We start from the raw sequence: 21,278 nt of genomic DNA, 5'->3' as shown, positions 1-21,278 counted from the left end.
CTCTGTGCTTTAGGAGAGCTTTCATTGCTTTTTGCTCGGTGACTCCACCCTCCCTGGGCCGCCCCCTTACCTCCCAGACCAGGGCTCAGCCTGGCGCCTCTGCTCCCTCCCGTGCTTTCTCCCGGGAGGTGCCCTAAGCCCCAGGTCCCCTTCAGAGGCGTCTCCTGCTCACTGGCCCGAAGCCACAGCTCCCTTCTTCCCTGAGCCAGCTCCTCTCGGTAAAGGGCAAACCCACCAACGACCCAGCCTGAGCCTGGACTTTTTTCTTCTCTAGTAAAATCGGAGTATTCTTACTCCCTGGGCTGTTGTTTTAGAACGAGGCCCGGCACATAGTAAGCGCTCAGTAAACGCAGGCTACTGGGCTCTGCTCCTGTTCTGCTTGGTCAGAGGCATCTAAGCTTCCTGAGGGGTCAGCAGTACTCCCACTGGATCCCCTCCGGGCGCTGGCCCCTCCCCACCTTCCTCTGGTCACCGGGGGCGTGGTGCCCGTGGCTGGGACACGCGGGCCGTGTCTGCGTCCGGAAGTAAGCGCGACTCTGAAGCCCCATCCTGGCCCGGTGTCTGGCGTGGAATCTGAGCTGAGACACTCCCCACAGGGATGTACTGCAGCCGCCGTGTTGCCCCTGGACCCCCCCACAGAGCCTGTGCTTCCCACGGGGTCTCTGACCTCACCTTCCCCCGTCGCCCTGAGGCTATGCAAGGGGGCCCTCTGACACTGGAGCCGATCAGTGACCAGGGGAGGCCAGCCCTGCCTCGCGACCTGACAGCCCAGCAGGGGGCTGCGTCTGGAGCCTGTGATGAACGCTAGCAAGTCAGGAAGTTCCCGTGCAATCTTCTGATTTCTGGGAAAAGTCCGTTTTTCCAGGTGTGGACAAAGCTCTCGGGAACCCGGTGCCCTGCACCGAGCGGGGCCCAGTGACAGGAGGCTGTCCAGGAGGCTGCACCAGGTGAAGAGCAGCCCCAGCTCGCACAGCAAGCCGGAGGGGGACTCAAGCCCGCGGTCCTACACGAGATGGCTGAGACGGAACAGTGAGGGGCACTCAGGAAGCCCTCTCCTCTCCTCACAGCGATGCTGACGGCGCTACCCTCTACGTCCCAGGCGCCCCAGCTGGAGCCCCAGGGCTACACACTGAGCTGGGCCTGGGTGTCAGCCTCCCCATGTGGGAAACTGGGTCTTAGCTGGCCACGTCCGTTCTAAAAACAGAAAGCCCAAAACTGAGCCCAGTGTCTATTTTTACGTCCCACTCACTGGAGAGGAATGTGTGATATTTCAGTAAAGGAGGGTGCAGGCGACCAAAACTAACTGTTTGGCTTGGCGGCCTCTGGCGGGTCTGAACTCCTGAGATGAAGGCTGCAGAAACACTGTCAGAAGATACAATAGCTTTACTGGAGCAGATCCTAATAAATTCACAAACCATTTAACATTTACCCTCCTCCACCTCCCCTGCCGAAGGAGGAAAAGGAATAAGAAGAGGGGAAGATACGAAAAACTCTTAGAATCTAAAAATTAGTAGATGACAAGCCGGTGGGGAAGAGACAGCACGGCCTAGCCACTGAGACTGGGGGTGTCAGGCCCTCCAGGCCAGCGGGGCAGGGGGCACAGGGTCTGGGGACCACCCGCCCCTAACCGCGAGGCCCCAGGGACTAGAGGACGCTCCTGTATTTTCACCAGGGAGCCGGGCAGACGATGGATAGGGCCCAGCTGTTGGGCCCCATGGCAACGAGCCTGGGGAAAACCCACCAGACACCCACCAGACAGTGGGTGTGCAGGAGTCTGCGGTCATAAGGCCACAAGGGAAGGACAGGAGCCTCTGCCCGCCAGGTGCCTGTCGTCTCGCAGGGACAAGACGCACCAACAAAGAGCACCACCGGTGACATTAACGTGTGTCCGCCTAGCGCAGAGCTTCTCAGAGGGGACACAGAAGGGGGACAGTTGCAGACGCTGCGGCAAGGGGTGAAGCGCACGCGCTGGGCTGGGACATCTAGCTCACACCCCCTCACTCTGGGCCTGTTTCCTCATCTGTCAAAGCGCGCACTGTGGGGATTAGCTGAGGAAATGCCCCCAAGGTGCTCAGCACAGATCGGGGTCCTGTGGGAGCTGCCCGGCTGTCACAGTAACTGGGAGAAACACAGGCACGGAATCTGCTCCGGGTCTGGGGGCAGGTGGGACCTGCACAGGTGGCTGGGGCCAGGGGGCTGGGCAAGGCACCGAGGCAGGTGAGGTCGGTGCCATGGGGCAGGGCTGTGGGGCTGGAGAAGAGACCGGCGGGAAGGACCCTTGGGGCCACAGCAGCAGGCCGGGCCCTGGGCTGAGGAGCTGACAGGTCACTGCACCTACAAGAGCCAGGAAAGGTCCAGAGCAGGGGGCCACAGGCCTGCTCTGGATCTCAGGAAGGTGAGCTAGAGACGGCACGGGGGAGGGGCAGGGGGAGGGGGAGGGAGGCTTCACTGCTGGGCAGAGACGGGGGTCTCCGTGAGGGTCCCCAAGCAGGAGCGATGCTGTGATGGGAGCACGGCGGGGCTCCACGGCCCTGCGTTTCTCAGAAACTCTGGGCTGGCGGTGAGGGGTGACAGCCAGGCAGAGCCGTACCTGGGAACCCAGGGAACGCTCCACGTACGGACATCCCGACGGAACACCCTTCTGTTCCGCGTGGGCCAGAGATGCCTGTTAGCCACAGACAGACCCAAGCTCCAATCCCTCTTCTTCGATTCAACCCGCCTGCCCGTTACCGCCACCTCTGAGCCCCGGCATCCGGCCCGCGGCGGGGGCAGCGACGCTGACCTCCTGGGTGAGAGAATTTGACGTGCCTGCAGATCCCTGGTGTGGACCCCAGCCCGCGGAGACGCTCTGGCTCCCAGGCTTACTTCTCCTCCTGAGGAGCGGCTGAGAGGCCTCCTACTCCAGGAGTGGTCTGTGTTGACCCTCGGAGATCAAGGAGCTGATCCCCACCCAGCTGACTTACGATCCCCAAAGAGGCAGCCGAACCTCGGGTGAAGGACTCGGGTAGACAGAAAGGGAAAATCCAGACCGCCTGGGGGGAGGCGAGCACGGTGGGCGTGGCGTCCCCAGAGTCCAGCCACCCGGCGCTAGGGCCTGACCTGCCTCTGCAGGGGTCTCCTGTAAACCCCCCAGCCCAGAGGGGCGGCAGCGCGAAGCATCCTCTCCTCCCGATTCCCCTCTCTGGAGCATTCCAAGTGCTGAGTGTTTTCCCCGTGGAACCTCAGGACAGGAGAAAGGACTCCGCCGTGGGGCCCTGCAGGTGCCCTGGCCCCCAGCACACCTGCCAAACTGACGGATGAGGGGAAAGATGATGACCAAGGGCACCTCACCCGACCGGGACGGGCACTTCTGCCTCGGAGCCTCCCTTCCGGAGCGACAGAGGCATCAGGCCTGGCCCGGCCTTGGCAGGAGGCGACCCAGGAGGGGAGGGCAGGCTGGAAGACCGAGCAGGATCTGAGGAAACGGGCAGTGCTTGCCCGGCATCGAGGCCTCTCCTGGTCAGAGCCGCCTTTCAGGGACAGACAGCACCAGCTCGTCCACGCTCTGCAGGTCTCTGCAGGTCTCTGCAGGGGTCCTCGGCCACGGGCTGGCCCAAAGGAAGGAGCCCAGACAGAGGTGCAAAAACTGGGAAGAAATCCCAAATCCCTGAGATTCTCGGCTCTGTGCTCAACAGTCATCACCCGGGGTCTGGCCTCAGCTGATCGACTGGTGGCTGAGAAGTCAGAGCTGAGAAAGAGCTAGGCACTTAGTTGGCCATCCTTAAATGTCTACAGAAGTGGGGACCTCCCTGGTGGTCCAGCGGTTAAGATTCCGCACTTCCAGTGCAGGGGGCGCGGGTTCAATCCCTGGTCGGGGAACTAAGATCCCACATGCCGCGCAGCACGGCCAAAAAAAAAAAAAAAAGTCTGCTGAAGTGAATAGCTGCAGAAGGCATGAGACCGTATCTACCAACATATATGTAAATATGCGTCATGTGAACGAAGGAACATGACTGGAGGAAGGATCGTGTGGCTAAAGTGGCCCCCTTGTGAGTTCTGCCCCAGGCACCGTCATCCCCACGCTGGGATCTTTGCGGAGAGCAAGTGTTTACTCACCTTTGAGCCTTAACCATAACGTCTGTCCCAGAGTAGAAGGACAATCAACGTCCGCCGGATTTTTGAAAAAAATCAGTGAATGATGTCATAGAGACAGGAAGCAGAAGGGTGGTTGCCAGGGGCTGGGGGAGGGGGAAAGGGGGCTTTCGGCTTAAAAGGAACAGAGTTGCAGTTTGGGAAGATGATAAAGTTCTGGAGATGGATGGTGGCGACAGCTGCACAACAGTGTGAATGCACTTAAGGCCACCGAACTGCACACTTACAAACGGCTAAGATGGTACATTTTATGGGATGTGTATTTTACCACAATTTAAAATTCAAAAAAAAACGTCAGTGGATGATAGACAATCAAATGAAACGACCCGCTGTCGGGGCTGCCAGAGCGTGGAGTCTTTGATTTGAAATGGCACAAATTCTCTGCAACTGTCCATCAGCAGCTGCGATCCATGTTCTCACACCCCAAATTCGGGCTGGACTGTGCCTCGATTTGACCATTAGAACAAAGCAGAGGGGATACTTTGGTTCCCAAGCCTCAGCCTCAGAAGGCCCTGTCGGCTTCCACCCTCACCCGAGGGAACTCTTCCACCAACACGTAGCTCGCTGGACACATGTGGCCCCAACCGGACACAGAAGAGAAGGTACCCTAGAGCAACCAGCTCCCATCGGCCGTCAGATGACACATGAGCGGTCCCCGGCGAGGCCCACAGAAGAACAGCCCGGCCGAGCCCTGCCCAGACCACTGACCCCCAGAATCAAGAGCAAAGAAATGGCTGATTCAAGCCGCGAAGGAGTGAGGTGCCTGCCATGCATCAGAGTCATCAAATGACAGAGTCTCCAGCCTTGCAGCTGGAGGTCAGGGCCACCCTGCCCTGGCTAACCCAGCTCCTGCATGCAGCTCTCCAAAGTTCTCATCTGTCTTTCAGTCCTAAGGAAGGGCGTGACAATGCAGAGAGGTGGGCACTCGCACTTCAGCTGGGGAGAGGCGGGTGGTGGAACTCTGACTCTTGATGACAGAGCAGGGGTAAGGCCCTTTGCTCTCTGGAACGCTCTCTGTTTTGCCCCTACAAAGTTCTGACTTTAAATCACGTAAGTGTGATTTTGAGAGCTCAGATCAAAAGGTGAGGACACAGCCCACCTGTTCATGAAATAAGCTGGTTCTCTCATTGAAAGGGAACGTGAAATGAATTGGGAGATTAGGTTTGACATAAATACACCACCCTGTGTAAAACACATAGCTAGTGGGAACCTGCTGTATAGCACGGGAAGCTCAGCTCGTGCTCTGTGATGACCTAGATGGGTGGGATGGGGGGAGGGGCGCGGTGGGAGGGAGGTCCAAGAGGGAGGGGATACAGGTATACAAACAGCTGGTTCACTTCATTGTACAGCAGAAACTAACACAACACTGTAAAGTAACTATACTACAACGGAAAAAAAAATGAAACTGAGAACTGAGCCACAAAGACTACCTTTTACTAAAAAAAAAAACCAAACAAGTTAATTAAAATGAGCAACACATATTGACTTAACTTTATCAAGCCTTCTCAATTTATGCAGGTTCCTAAGGGACCTGGATGGTGTCTGTGGACAGTTAACACCAGCACGAGTGTGACCCGTGCTGGACTGGGTCAGCACACCTTGTTCTGGAGACCTTTTCCCGGCACCTGTTCCCACAATGAGCCTCATTCTCAGCAGCCGCCCCAGGTGCTGCCCCGTCTTTGCCCCAGAATGTCATCTGCATCAAGGTAATAACAGATGAAACATCCCGTCCCACAAACGGCTGACTCAGGAACATTTAACAAGGTAAATTCTTACGAGAGGAGATATCCTCATGGGGGGCACGATGGACTTGGGGCTCGGGGCATTTTAACTAATTCGACTTCTCTGTCTTCATCACTGAGACATCATCAAACACAGGGCCCAGTCCAGTAACAACTGTGCTGCCTTCCGGGCCACTGTCCCCGAGGCTGTCCACTGCCCCCTGCAGACTGCCCATCTGCCTAGGATTACAGTAAGGCCCCTACATACGAACGAGCTGTATGTAGGTACCCAACTAACACATGGGCTATCTAGTGCTGTACTGTAACAGGTTTAAAATACCTTTCGCACAAATAACACATAACAAACAAACAAAAAATAGAACATGTTTAGTCTTACAGTACAGTCCCTTGAAAAGGACAGTAGTCCAGGACAACAGCTGGCGTCCAGGGGCGGGCATCGAGTGAACAGGCAAGAAGAGGTACTGACTGGAGGAGGGAGAGGAGGTGGGAGACGGTAGAGCTGAAGGAGCGCCAGCAATAGGAGATGGAGGAAGCTGCAGTTTCCCTCACGCCTGACGTGGATGGTTCCCATCTTTGAGAGTTTGTAACCTGAAGGTTCCTACGTAGGGGACTTAACTGTAGTGCTTGTCAGTTACCCATCTGGGGAACCCATATAAAAGGAATATTGACGGCCCTGGCTGAACGTCACTGTGGCGAGGTCCCTTCTAGCCACCTCCAACTCCCTTTGCCCTGTCACTGGACAAGGGGTTTATGGGTGGGTCTCGGAGCTCGGAAGCTACAATCCCAGGCTGCCCCTCACCCTCTCTGGCTGCCTCCCAGCCATCCTCGCTGGTTCAGCCACCCCTTAACCAGTGTCCAGATCCTGAAGGAGACTCCAATTCCAGGCACAACGTTGTTGCTCGCCCTGCCCTCTGCGCAGACCTAGGTTATTAATCTGCCACGGAAATAAAAAAAAAATCACGCACGCAGGATGCAGGCATTTGCATCTTTATTTTTAGGATGTTTAGGACCTGACGTTCTGGACCCCCCAAGGCAGGAGTCTGTGCTTGCGGGAGGAGCACGGCCATCTGCATTAATGCCACGTATTCGCAAAAGCCACCTCTCAACTCTCACGTAAGGGTCCCCTCAACTTTCACAGGCTTCCTCATCCTAGGGCGGCTCGCGTCACTTGGGGCAATCAGCTAACCAACTGCGCCGCCTGTGGGCAACGCCGCCGGCTGCCCTCATCCATCTGAGTCCTCATCAAATCCTTCATTTTAAGACACAGACCCCTGAGGGCCTCTCAGGTGGCTTGCAGAGCCCCCCCCCCACTGCCGCATCCCGCTCTGACCCACCCTCCCTACAGCCCCCTGGACGCCGTTTCTATCAGGATGAGCAACTGTAGGGACAAGTGGAAAACCAAGAAACAAGCCCCTTCAAGTGTCACGGCTTGAAAGCCCTGATCCAGCCTCAAGCCTAAGCCCTATTGCAGGTACACAGCCGTCCTGGCCACCCCCATTAGGGAAAGGACCCTCCAACACACAGCAGAGAATGTTCTAGAAGTCAGAGAATCCTGGTCTTTTTCCTTCTCTTCCTTGGGTTTGAGACACCTGCCTTTTGGTCATTTTGCGCTACTTATTAATGCACTTGTACCGGGACAACTAGGGAGAATGGGGAAATGGATAAACCCCGTTAAGCTTGATACTTTTAAGCAACTTTGGCAACAATAACACTAACAGCAATAAACGAATGACTGGGGACCAGCATCAGGCACCCAGGCTGGGTTGCACATCTGTATCCACCGGCTATTCCAGTTTCAAAGGGTACCAAGGGCACTCTTCCCCTCCTCCCTTCTTCCCTCAGGACTCTGCCTTTGAGGTGACTCTTGCAGGCAGTTCTGATGCATCTGCAGCCTTGTCTCCACATCCACCCACCTTCCTGTCTCGGCTGCCCTTCGCATTTCACTTTAATAAAAGCAGCTCTTAACCACCCCGTCCCCCCGCCAAGAAAAGCTTCCCTCAAAGCTTTGCCTTATGGAGCCCCCAACAAGGCACTGAGTGCTGGTGGGCAGAAGTGTGGGCCGAGAAAGCCCCCCGAGGGGCTGCCCCTGCTTTTCCCAGGACAGGGGCGCCGACCGTGCCCAGCGCGCCGACCGCCACGCTTCCATCCATCACCAAGCCCAACGCGGCGCAGGCCCCGCCCCTCCACCTCTCCTCTCCCACCGGCAGGGGGCGCATCACCCGCAGCCCGCGGCCGTCTGAGCCCACCAAGGGCTGAACGGAAAATACCTAAGGACGCCACGCTTTTTAAGAAGACAAACAAATCTAAATTTAACCCAACTTACCCTCGTTTCCCAGGAGAAAGGGGCAGAGTGCTCATCTTGCCAAGTTATGTCCTGAAATAAAAATTCAAGAATAAATCTGAAATCCATACCCAAAGGGACCCCGCGCAGACAGCCACCACCCGAGGCCATGGGGGAACCAAACTTCAGCCAGAAGAATCCCAAGTCCCGGCTCAAAACAAGCCCGAAGTTGTCGCGCTCTGCAGAGAATGTGCTGACCTTCTTGGTCTGGCTCCCCCCTCACCCTGCTGGCCGCGGCTGCCAGGTACGCCCGTCCCCTGCCAAACGGACATTCGATGAATGCCTGGGAGCCCCAGGACGGACTCGATGACAGGGAGGCCGAGGGGAAGGAAACAGGGCTTCCGGGCTCAGGTCTCGGCCCTGCCAGCGCCTAGCCACACGGCCAGGGGAAGATGACTTAGCCTTTTTAGCCTCAGTTTCCTCATCTGTGAAAGGAGAACTGCGCTGCCCCTGCGGGGCTGTTGTGAGGATAAAATGAGGTAACAGAGGAAAAGGAGGCCGGGTGATTATCTGCCAATCAACACCTGTAACTGTCTGAGCATCGCCCCCCGCCATCCCCCTAAGTGCCTACCAGAGATCTGAAAGGCAGTGACCAGCCTGTCAGTGAAGAAAATGCCAACTGAATGCAGCTGCCTAATTATAGTGAAAACTCTGAAATCCTTCCGACCCTCACAAGCGGAACAGGAGAGAAGGAGCCCTTCGAACAGTCACTGAGAGTCTGACCTTGGATCCACTGACCCGAACAAAGGTTTGTAAGATCGCCTTTCCTAGGCCACCCCTCCAACTCTCCAGCTGTATTCCTATACTAGCAAATGTCTCACGTGTGCCCAGCTTCTGCTGAGGAATCTTATTTTCTGAACCAAAAACTGGGACATCCTGGGCGATACAGACTGAAAATGGCATAAAATATTTTGAACTGAGACTGTCCTTGCATAAAGCACCCCAGGTACATGATGTCTTCGCGCCCAGAGGCACTCCCTAGCCCCAGAGCTAGGTTACCTGGCTCCCCTCCCCCTCCTGGAGTTCTGCAGAGGGTCCACTTCCTTCAGTACCAACTCCATCCCCAGCCTTGGCCTCTAAGCTATGTCTCCTATTCACTCCTGGCTGTCAGGCAAAACTGTAAAAATGAGAGGGAACGTGGGCCACTACGCTCCCATTGGGAACCTCAGTTAAGTCCAAGCGTACTCCTCAACTTACAAACTGCGTCCCTCCAAAAGCAGAAATGTGAGTTAACGAGTCTCGGCTGAGGGGCTCCTGCATCCAGGTCTGTGTGTGTGTGGTCAGGGCGTGGGAGAAGAGCGCAGTTGAGCTCAATGACCTGAAAGTCCTTAAAATTCTGTGATCTCAGGACCCTCTAAGTTCCTCTTAGAAGCAATAAAACAAGAAGGACTTTGTTTTCACATGGGAAAAATAAAGGAGGCTGATGGAATGTATGTTCCCTTTGTTCTAGATTTGGACCTGTGGAAAAGGGCAAAGGGAAACCAACTGGTAAATGTGCTCCCTCTATGGGGAGGTGGCGGGGGGTGGGGTGGGGACAAGCCCAGTGGCCACCTCAGGGGACAGAGGAGGCGTGTGGAGATTCACTGGGCGGGCAGAGGCAGAGAAGGGGACAGGACCACTGACCAAAAGCAGGACACACCGGAGCCGGACGCCCTTTCTCATGGGATATGATCGATCCTCTGAGTGTTAATTATGCAGCCTGAGTCCCTTTGAAATCTGCAAAGAACACAGTAAGAAGGTTTTTGGCTTTGGAAGATGAATGAGTGCAAGACTGAGGAAGAAAGATGTAGCCTGGGGCTTGGTGAGCCAGCGGGCTCCAGTGGCTGCAGCGCCGACAGGCTGCAATTCCAAGGGGGCTGCAGACAGAGGGGTGCACTGTGACTTCTCCCCAACTTGGTGTCGAGTCAATAATCTTTTGTTTGCTCCAGCAAGAAACGGAGTCAAGGGGCAAATTCCTTAGATTTCTGCAATTCTGAGCTCATAAAAATAATAATAATAAAGCACTTAACAAAAATAAACATGCCAAACAAAAATGTGATTGAAGCTCTGATGTCAGCCACTGGCTGCACACTCCAGCCACGAAGAGCGTTGGGGGCAAGCACAGGCTTTCCAGGCAGTTGCATGCAAAACGGCATCAGGATTGCAAAGTTGTAGAAGTGGAGAGTGGTGGTGGCTGTACAACACGGTGAACGTACTGACTGTACACCTAAAAGTGGTTAGCACGGTCAATTTTATGTTCTGAATATGGTACCACAATAAAAGAATCTGAAAAGGCTATATATATTATATGATTCCAACTATATGACATCCTGGAACAGGCAAAACTATGGAGACAATAAAAAGATCAGTGGCTGCCAGGGTTGAACAGAAGAAGGGCTGAGTAGGCAGAGCACAGAGGATTTTCAGGACAGTGAGATACTCTGTACCACACGGTAATGATGGATGCTTTTCTCAAAACCCACAGAACGTACCACAGCAAGAGTAAACCCCAGTGGAAACTATGGATGTTGGGCAACAATGCTGTGTGGGTTCATCCATTGTAACAAATCTTCCACTCTGGTGGGCGTGTGTTGGCGGTAGCAGAGGCTGCACATGTGTGACAGTAGGCGGTACTTCAGAAATCTGTACTTTCTACTCACTTTTGCTGGGAACCTAAGACTGCTCCAAAAATTAAAATCCATTCTTCAAAAAAGTGTCCCCTCCCCCCACAAAAAAAACCTGACAGAGGTAACAAATGCTAAAAACATCGTTTCCTAATGACTTTAGTCCCTCTTGCTATTATCTGTGCTCTTGAGGTTACGTACATCTGTTGCCCCTGCAAGATGGAAAGTGCATCTGTAACACCACACAACGGGGCCACCGCACCTCCCTGACCGGCTCTGATGCAGTGAGCTACCTGGGGGCTTAGACAGCCCCTGGGGGAGCATCTCCATGGCTGCCAGCACGTGCTCCACATCAGGGCTGCTCCCCTCACTGCCCTGGAGCCAGATGTTAAACATTCCCGAACACACCACAAGCTGCAACCAATATCAGACACGCTGAAATTCACTACATTCTACACTAAATGTAACTGCTACTCTTAAATTTTTTAAGGATTTTGGTAATTTTGCTTTAGAAATTATTTGGTGACAAGTAACTCATCTATAATTGGTTGATTCCTCTGTAAAAGTCAGGACTGTTCCAAAATTATTCTAAAATGAAAAATTCTGGACTTAGAATTCATTTCAAACGTGAAATGTTATAAATGTTAGCCTTTCCTCTTCATGAAGTTGGAGACTAATGGGACATTTATTCTTTTATAAATTTCTTTCCAATTTTGGGGCCGGTGAATTTCATCGTGTCTCAAGCGTGTGAGGTGGACAGCACCCGTAAGTGGCACTGTCCACAGCGGGTGTCCCTTAGTGCGGCCATAGGTCAGCCTGAGCAAGTGGGGCAAGGAGCACGGGCGTCACAGAGCAGCTCTGAGCTCCCCCTACACAAAGCCAGGCCACTAGCAGCCCGCAGACGGGGAGCGGCACCTTTCCTGCAACAGTCAAAAGAACCACTTCTGAGACCCCTGCAGCGCTCTGAAAGTCTCGCTTCCACTCTGGGCCTCTCTGAGGGACAGGCTAGGGACCATTCTGCAACCTGAACAAACTGCACCTTCCTGCAGATGCCCTCTCTCTGGCATACCTGTCCCAGGTAGCCAGAGGGGATGACCAGCTCCTGGGTCCTTACTGGTCTTGGGTCCACGCTGGCGCCATTCACAGGCACCAGACTCAAGACTCTCTGAAGAGCATCTCTAGCCTAGAGGTTCTAGGTCTGGCTGTAAATCAGAATCACCTAGGGACTTCCCGGGTGGCGCAGTGGTTAAGAAGCCGCCTGCCAATGCAGGAGACGCGGGTTCGAGCCCTGGTCCGGGAAGATCCCACATGCTGCGGAGCAACTAAGCCCGTGCGCCACAACTACTGAGCCTGTGCTCTAGAGCCCGCGAGCCACAACTACTGAATCCGTGTGCCACAACTACTGAGGCACGCATGCCTAGAGCCCGTGCTCTGCAACAAGAGGAAACCACCACAGGGAGAAGCCCGTGCACCACAACGAAGAGTAGCCCCCGCTCGCTGCAACCAGAGAAAGCCTGTGTGCAGCAACGAAGACCCAACGCAGCCAAAAATAAATTAATTAATTAAAAAAAAGATTCCACCAAATGAATTAACAAGTTCATTTAGAAGGACAAGACTCCCACATTAAAAAAAAAAGAATCATCTAGAGTGCTGTTTTAATAGGCAGAATCTGTGGGTCCCACCTGACTGAGTTTTAGAAAACCAACAACTCCCTAGGTAATTCTAAGGCAGCCATTCCCCTTGGGCAGCTTACCTACTTCAGTCCTCCACAGGACACCTGACTGCCTCTTCACACTGGGGACACTTGGCCACACAGGCTGCACTTGCCGACCTCCCAGGCTCAGGGACCCACCTCTGTCTTCCCAGGCCACCCCACCTGCCAAGGTGGCCTCAATGAATACTGCCAGGTGGCTCTCATCATCCCCAAATAAGGACTTCTACCAAACCAACCAGGGTTCAGCTTCCGTCACGAGGAGCCCAAGGATTTCTGGGCTGGCTCTCACCCACCCAACTTTGGAGCAGGCAGAATCACGTTCTGCGTAGCAGTATAGTCAACCAAGGCACACAAACGGTCTCCTAATACACAGCAAGGGCCCCGCAAATCACGTTTAAAGGCCGCTTTCATTTCATTCTTCCCAGAGTTCAAAGATTACATAAAACTACTGCAACAGCGTTTCTAATCATGCCCTTAGTATGTAACCATAAACAATAAACACTCTTAGGTGGTAGTCAGAATATGGTGCACTGTTTGTTAAATTTCTCCTGCCACCTAGAGGGCTGAGTCTCTAAAAGTTAGAATCCCAGCCATTAAGCTCCCCAGAAATATATCTGATTTTTCTTGAGTGATTCAGAAACAGTGCTCACTGGAACCATATACTGTCACTGTCCTCCATAAATGAGGGGAGTTTCTGGTTGATAGACAGTGGCATCTTGGCTTAAAAGTAAGAAATGTACTGGGCATATACCCAGAGAAAGCCATAACTCAAAAAGACACATGCACCCCAGTGTTCACTGCAGCACTATTTATAATAGCCAGGTCATGGAAGCAACCTAAATGTCCATCGACAGACGAATGGATAAAGAAGATGTGGTACATACATACAATGAAATATTACTCAGCCATAAAAAGGAACGAAATTGGGTCATTTGTAGAGACATGGATGGACCTAGAGACTGTCATACAGAGTGAAGTCAGTCAGAAAGAGAAAAACAAATATCGTATATTAACGCATATATGTGGAATCTAGGAAAATGGTACAGATGAACCGGTTTGCAAGGCAGAAATAGAGACACAGATGTAGAGAACAAACGTATGGACACAAAGCAGGAAAAGGAGGGGGGGCGGGCGGGGTAGGGGGAGGATGAACTGGGAGATCGGGATTGACATGTATACACTAATTTATAACTAATTTGTAACAGATTTGTAACAGATAACTAATAAGAACCTGCTGTGTAAAAAATAAAAGGAAATAAAATTCAAAAAAAAAAGTAAGAAGGGCTTCCCTGGTGGTGCAGTGGTTGAGAGTCCGCCTGCTGATGCAGGGGACACGGGTTCGCGCCCTGGTCCGGGAAGATCCCACATGCCGCGGAGCGGCTGGGCCCGTGAGCCATGGCCACTAAGCCTGCGCGTCCGGAGCCTGTGCTCCGCAACGGGAGAGGCCACAACGGTGAGAGGCCCGCGTACCGCAAAAAAAAAAAAAAAAAAAAAAAAGTGAAGTGTAAACTCTGGGCTCTGGGTGGTCATGATATGTCAGTGTCGGTTCACTGGTCGTTCACAAATGCACGTCTCTGGTGCGGGTGTTGATCCTGGGGGAGTCTGTGCACGGGTGCAGGGGTATATGGGAACCCTCTGTACTTCCTGTTCAATTTTGGGGAACCTAAAGCCGCTTTAAAAAATAAACCCTACTTTAAAAAAGGGAGACGTGAGGAAGAAGAATATGCTCTTTTTTTTTTTTACCAACTGGTTATTCTTAGGGACTATTGTTTATATGTTTATGGAATCGATGTTTTCCCCTTTGACTTGCAGTATATTTAATTCTGCTGAGATCAGAGGGTTGCCATCACCGGAAGTACAAAAGGGCAGTTCCAACAACAGAAAAGCAGTTATGATTTAACTCCTGGGCAGGTTCCACCATGAATACAAATACAGAAACTCAGGCCTCCTCAGACCTCAGCAGAAACATGCCAAGGTAGTGATGGGAGGATGGGTGGGGGACGTGTCTAAGGAAATGAAGAGAAGAACGAGCCAGAAGTTTAACAGACAGGTCTGGCCTTGATTTCTTTTTCTGAGAAATGGGTACTTTCTCTGGCACTAAGGAAATCTCTCATTTTAGAGTGTAAAAGTAACTCCTGTCAATTATAAGATGACTCCAGACCTGACAACAGGTTTCCCAGCTCTGCCCCCTCCCTCCCTGCAAGACAAGGAGCCAGTCGTTTCTTTGCAAAACCTGTTCCCTGGTAGCCACTGGGCCACACACCCACAGGGGCCAGGGGGAGCCTGTGTTGCTGCCTCCGCTCCCAAGGCCACCTGTTCAATACAGCTGCCCCACCCGAGGAGCCCCAGCTATGCATAGTCCCAGGCCAGGTGCTACTCTGGGCAGAGGGCCATCTGACCATCTCAACTGGATGGCTGAGGATGACCGTGTTCTCAACTCCTGCCTGGAGCCCGGGCACAGACGCCAGGCGCAGGGACACGAAAAGCCAGGTCCACCCTGTCACCTTTTCTAAAAAATGCACGCATCTGCCAGACAGAAGGCGGGAATCATAATTACACATTCCGCCTTCCTTAAAAAACAAGTCCAAACGCTGAGAAAGGAACTCTCAAATTTCTCATTTTTTGTGCCAAAGGCTGAAAAATAGAAGCCAAGCTGCTGAAGTGAACAGGGAAGAGGTGACCTCACATGTCACAGGTCCTGCATCAGGAAGACACGTATCCGAATAAGTGAGGAAAGTTCTGGAAGGGCACTACCAATTTCTGCTTCATAATGCTGCTGCTTTCTGCATTGCCTGAAACTTTTAACAGTAACATACAGGGTCGTTACTTTAGAAGCTGTATACCCATTTAATTAGTTTATTTGCAAACACAAACAGCTGGCCAGCCTGGGCCCTAAGCAGCGAGGGCAAGGTGGCCCTTGGCAGGCAGCCCCAAGGGCATGGACTGGATGACAGAGGCTCGGCGAGGTCTGCTGCACTGGGGGATTCCATACTGACCCCCAGCCTCCTGAGCGCGTCAGGGAAAGGTGCTTCGTCAGCCAGCTGGGAGCAGAAGCCGGATGGGCAATGGGCACGGGAAAAGCCACGGGGCCTTCAGAGGTCTGCAGAAGGTATCCAGGGGTCAGGGAGGCCAAGACTCAGCCCCAGAAAAGGAGGTGAAGGCCAGGGAGAGTAAAAGAGCAGGGAGCAAGCCTCCAGGCTCCTGCAGGAGGGGGAGGGAGGCAGGTGCTAGAGAACACCTCCTTCTGAGAGCTGCGGGTCACGCGAAGCTGCTGAACAGGGGACAGAACTGCCTCGCTCCAGGGCTTCAAACCTGTGCTCTACAGCACGCGAAATCCAGGTCAGGGTCCCCGGGGCTGGCATGTGGAAACCCCCTCCTGCCCAGCCCCACCTACTTTACAGAGAAGTGAAACAGGCAAGCAGGTCCCTGAGAAGCCAATACTCCGGCTGCCCAAACTTCTGAGTTCACTTGCTTATGGCCTGTCGGGAGCCAAGAATGTGGCATAGTGCTTGGAAGCCTGTGACTCTCACTGATGTGCTCAGATCAGTGGAGGAGTCTGGGAGTGGGGGCAAGGGGCAGAGAGCGACACATGCCTGCAAAGTCAGGGTTTTCGTCTTGCGGGGTTTTTGTTTCTTCGTTTTTGGTGTGTTTTTTTTGCTATTTGATAACAGGAAGCGGCAGAAGCAGACTGGGGTGATGGCTAAATCCCTCTAAAATGAAAACTTTTCATCTCCCAAAGCAAGCCATTCCCAGAACTTTGACTGCTGGAAGAAGAACGCCGTAATTGAGAAGCACAGGGAAAGCCAGACTGCTCAGAGCATCCACTCGCTTTCATCCATTCCATGAAACATCCATGCTTCAATGTTCAGACCAAGTACTTGACCCAAAGGGCAAGCTTGTGCCCATGTCTGTTCCAAGCAAGGCCTATAACCCGAGAGAAGTCCAGGCAGCTGCTCCCGGTGGAGGGAGAACCCCGCCCTAAGAGGGCAGCCGGGCTGCGGCAGGACCAGAACCAGGTATGGGGACGCCAGGTGCTTCTCTTCCGTTGCTGAGAGATAACTGTTCCACCGGCAGCAGCTCTAGATTCTCTGCACAGGAGGGGGCTTGGGGAGATGGCCAGGGGGCAGGAGGGGCCAGCAGCCTTGCACTGAAGCTGTACTGAGATCATATGTTCACGTGGAGGGATTTCTAAAAAAGCTGGTGAAAATCAGGGGAAGACTAAGCGTCCCTAAAGCATGAGCGGCTCTAGTGTCTAATACACTGGGCTTTGGGAAATAGGCACTCAATTGACTGCCAAGGTGCTAAGAACCAAGAAACCGACAGGAACCTTCACGGCTTCAACGCGCAAAGGCAGCCAGCCTCCCTCTCCTCGGCAGGCGCGCCCTCCAAGCAAGGGTGGATCTGGGCCTGGACGCTGGTCTCCTCACTTTACAGACAGCGAAGGGAAAAACGAACATGCGATGGCACGCTGCCACACCTGTCCTACACGGAGTGGCCCCAGCTGGGCAACTTGGGCATGTGCGCTGAGCCCGGAGCCCAAGCAGGCTTCCACTCGTTTGTTCCCTCAACGCGTAACCATGACTGGATGGCAGTCCCATGTGAAGGCCACGTGGGCATGATCTGACGTCAAATGCTGCTGTGTGGGACACAGCAATGTTACCAGCGATGAGGGAGAGTACTCAAAGGAACAGGCGACGTCCTGGTCCTTCGGGGTAGCCGAAAGGGGGGCCCAATCTGAGGCGGGTGTGACCCCTGATCAGGAAACAGGGCACATCATGGCCACAGTGTGGACAGAGCAAGCCCAGCTTTCAGTATGTGCCCCGAGGCCCATCCCTAGAGCTCAGCAGGACAGAGCTCCTTCTCACGTGGGACTCTATGTGGCCAGCTCCAGGCTTAGCAACAGGAGGAATTTATTGATTTCACGACAGTGATTTTCAAAAGTGGATGTGGAGAGACAACAGCTAACAACCTTCATATTCTCACCAGCAGCCACCATGTTTTATCCCACAGGCCTTTCCTAGACACTGTCTCTACTCTCATCCTGTAAACGTTCTTCCCGTTGCAGGAGCTCAGAGAGGTTAGGGGTTCACCACAGCCAACAGGTTAGTAGATGGAAGCCAGAACAAAGCCAAGACTCACAACCAAGCCCAGGCGCTCTCTATTACAGCCTTAGGAAAGGCCCTCAGAGCCCAGTATCCCAGCTGGTCTTTCCCAAGTATCTACGGGGCCCACCTGCTTATCATCCAAGGTCAGATGCTGGTAAAGCAAGAGCTGGGCGCCCCTGAGCACCCGTCCCTCAGTGGGCCCACGGTGGATGCTGGCAGTGGCACAGCTAGGGTGAGGATTCTCTGCTGCCAGATCGGCCGTGGAGGCCCCAGGGGCTACATCTGAGGACAGATCAAACAGGAAGGGACAGAGTGCCTGACTCAGTCTGGTTCAGGGCCCTTCTGGACAAACCTGGGGCCACCTATGCAGGCCACTCTGTCCAGCAGCCTACCGAGAGGTCACCCGCCACCCTCTCCTTATCATCGCCCCTTGTGCCCAGGAGCCAACCCTCCTCCAAGTACAACCCTCCTCTTGGGCACGAGACCACCAACTCCACTTTGGTGCCAACCTCTTGCCAAGTCCAGCTAACACATTTTAAACTCCCTAGTGGGATGAAATCGCTCAGCCGCTGCAGGAGGGCAGGGGGAGACAACAACAACAAAAAAAGCTCTGAGCAAGGTACCTCCGTACCTGTCCTCAAACTCACCGTCCCTCAGCCATCCGTGCTGAGAGGTTGGTCGGAGGCATTCCAGGACATACTTGCAACCCGTTTTGCAAAGCTGAGTTCAATTCTGAAAATCAGGGCTCCCGTGCTCCTGGAAGGACATGTAGGTCCCACAGCAAAAAGTTCCGTTGGCCGTTAAATCGCTTTGCGTTTACAAATTCGCAAACAGCTCAGTCCGGCACGCAGCTAAGGAATCGGAGCACAAAATTCACTTGGCCACATCTTTCCTTATCAGCCACTCTGGACCCTTATATGGCACGGGCTTTTGGATGGTGAACGGGCACGCGGATATCCTTAGCCGGACAGCAAGCTAAGGGGAAATGACAGGGACCCTGCAACATCTGTAAGTTCCTGCAGGTGTATTTCTTCTCACAGTTTACTTCTTCGTGACTTTTCCAAAGAGGGGCTGCCTGCTTTTCCATCACCCAAATCTGAGCCCCAACCCTGCGAATGTCTTTAGAGAGATGCATATGTTCACACTAAAAATGCTTCAGCTCTGGGCTTACATTTTAAACCTATATTCTCATCTCTTCCGTTACCACACCCTCGTTTTTTTCCTGGCGAAGCCTTCAGAGTTTAAAATCCATGGAAGACTCTTCTTTTAATTCTGTCAGTATAAGGCAATGTTGCAAGCAAAGTTTCGCTCTCTCACACTTCCCCCATGTGAAAGCGGGTTTATGACCACAAACATTTTGTATTAATAAATGTCTCAGCACACCCACGCCGGAAAATCAGATTAAAACCTCATCCTCAACTAGAATTCCTTCCACAGTCTACGACTTCCTTGGAAAACCTCTCCAAGCCCAGCCCCTCCTGCCTGCAGCCTCAGAGCTCTCAGGGCTGCGGATTTCCCTGTATACTGCAGGCTCCTTTGGACTTCTTTGACCCTCACCACAAAAGTTGAGTCTGAAAGGCCAAAGAGCCGCAGATTTGGCACCAAACAGGTTTTAGTTAAACACGTTTCCAGGAAAAGGCCGACTTTCGGAGAAGCACAGAACACTCAGGCCTTTGTGACTTAGTATGGGTCACCCCTGAGTTTTTTCTAGTTTCAGTGTTTCTTCCTCCACAATGTCCGGCCCTCTAGAAGGCCCAGCAGAGTGTCTAGGTCAGAGGCCCAGGCATGCCCTTATATGTCCCAAAGGCTTGCGACAGCTCATTTGCATGTATCCCTCGTTTTTCACTGGGAAAAGGAGGCCACCGTACTCATTCCCAAAACTAAGCAGCTCATCGGGCTCACTCGGAAACATCTTAGGGCTTCGGGTTTTGCCTCCTGATCTTGGAAGGCACCTCTTGCTTCTTGTTACCTTGCTGGACAATTTCACTCTCCGCACACAGCCCACCACAAATAGTAATATTATTACGTATAAAAGGCTGACTGCCTTCCCTGGCAGGCCAGGGGGGATATTATTATTCCCGGGGGGAACTGAGGCTCTAAAGGTTAGGTCACCCACGGCCAGAGAGCTAAATGGCAGAATGGATCAGAACCCAGGCCTGCCTGGCTTAAAATCCCTTGTTGTTGGCACTTCGGTCTGACAAGTCTCAGGTCCCCTGCGGCCCGGCGGGGCAGCTCCAGATGGAGGGTCTGGAATGACCTCCTTCCTTCTCTCGGCGGTCCTCCACGAACTGCCCCGGGCAGCCCCCCAGCCCCACACCTCCGGCTCCGGGCCGCCCGTCCCACCCACCCCGGTTCCTGCGCCTTCTCCTCTCCAGCCCCTGCCCGCGCGCCTGGCGGGGGCGGCTGCTAGCGGGCAGGGGTCCGCCCGGCCGGGGACGCCTCGGGGGGCGGGGAGCCCGGCCCGCTCCGCACCTACCTCGTCCCCGAAGCGCACCACCTTCTGGCCCGTGGGCCCGCGCAGGCCGGGGAAGCGCGCCAGCTCCTCGGGGTCCCCGGAGTCGCGGGGCGCCGGGGCGCTCGGCGCCACCAGGCACCGGTCGATGATCTCGTCCTGCTGCGCGGGCGGCAGCCGCGCCCACTCGGGCCCGTACTTCTCCCGGATCTTCTCCTTGTCCTGCATGATCTTCCTGGCCATGGGGCTCAGCGACGAGAAGTAGGTGAAGCGCTTCCGCTCCCTGTCGTCCAGAGGCCGGTTCCCGCTCATGACGGCCGAGCGCGACGCCGCGATCGCCGCCGCCATGGACGCCATGCCCGGCCTGCCCGCCTCTCCCCGCCCCGCCCCGCCCCGCCCCGCCCCGCCCCGCGAACGGCGCCCTTCCGCGGCCCGGAGCCGGGCGCCCAAGGCCCCAGCGACCCCGCCTCCCGCCCAGTCCCTGAAGCCGCGCCCCCCGCGCCCGCCCAACGCCGGGGACCCCGCCCTCCGCGCCACCGCCCCCGAGGGTCCCGCCCCCTGTGCCCCTCTGCTTCCGGGAACCTTGCGCTCCTCGCCCCTCTCCCCCCGGGAGCCCCGCCCTCAGCGCAGCTCCCAGAGCCACCGTCTCGCGCCTCCTTGCGTCCTCCGGATCCGCTCTCTCAGGGCTTACAGCGGGGCCCCCGCTTTTCGGGGCTCCCCTCGGCCAGCGCCGGAGGTGGCTGGCGCATCCCCAGGTCCGCGCCTGGCAGCCTGACGGGACTGTTGGGGGTGACCGCCATAGCGCCACGTGGTCACTTGTTTGACAAAGGAAACTTTTTTCTCCTTACGAAGTGCGGCATTTCTGGTCCGAGCCACCGGCCGCCTTATGCCTATTGTATTCCCTTTCCCTGCCGAGCCATCTTTTTCGCTTTCTTTGAGCTGTCCCAAACCTGGGCTAGGGTCCTGGCGCGGTGAGCTGATGGAAGGGGGTCGGGGGTTCAGGGAAGCGAGGGCGCCGAAGGTACGAGCTGGGGAGACTGGACTGGTGTCGGGAGTGGCGAAAGAAAATCAGGTTCCGTGCCTCCTAAAGAGAGGAGTAAAATGAAGTGCCGGGTAACTCACAGTGCCTTTCCCTAAAAGGGAGTGTGGAACTGCCGGCAGGCATCTGGGGCCGGCGGGCTGGTGCACCT

General features: G+C 54.5%; 1 protein-coding gene across 2 annotated transcripts in view; it reads right to left on the bottom strand.

Annotated features, from left to right (window-relative positions):
• C16H1orf198 (chromosome 16 C1orf198 homolog) overlaps nt 1–20,468 on the bottom strand; it is a 33,549-nt gene extending 13,081 nt beyond the window's left edge. The window contains exons 1-2 of one of the 2 annotated variants that reach the window (XM_030839643.2): nt 20,113–20,468; nt 8,197–8,247 (exon numbers count right to left, since the gene is read on the bottom strand). In XM_030839643.2, the coding sequence (XP_030695503.1) occupies nt 8,197–8,247; nt 20,113–20,445 (384 nt within the window). In that variant the 5' untranslated portion in view covers nt 20,446–20,468. The remainder of the gene's footprint in view (nt 1–8,196; nt 8,248–20,112) is intronic. The other variant, XM_030839644.2, reaches the window with a different exon arrangement.
• Between the last annotated feature and the right edge of the window lie 810 nt (nt 20,469–21,278).

This window comes from Globicephala melas, chromosome 16 (genome assembly GCF_963455315.2).
Source record: "Globicephala melas chromosome 16, mGloMel1.2, whole genome shotgun sequence".
Lineage (NCBI taxonomy): Eukaryota > Metazoa > Chordata > Mammalia > Artiodactyla > Delphinidae > Globicephala > Globicephala melas.
The sequence above is the reverse complement of the archived record's forward strand: the minus strand, read 5'-3'. Positions and strand labels throughout refer to the sequence as shown.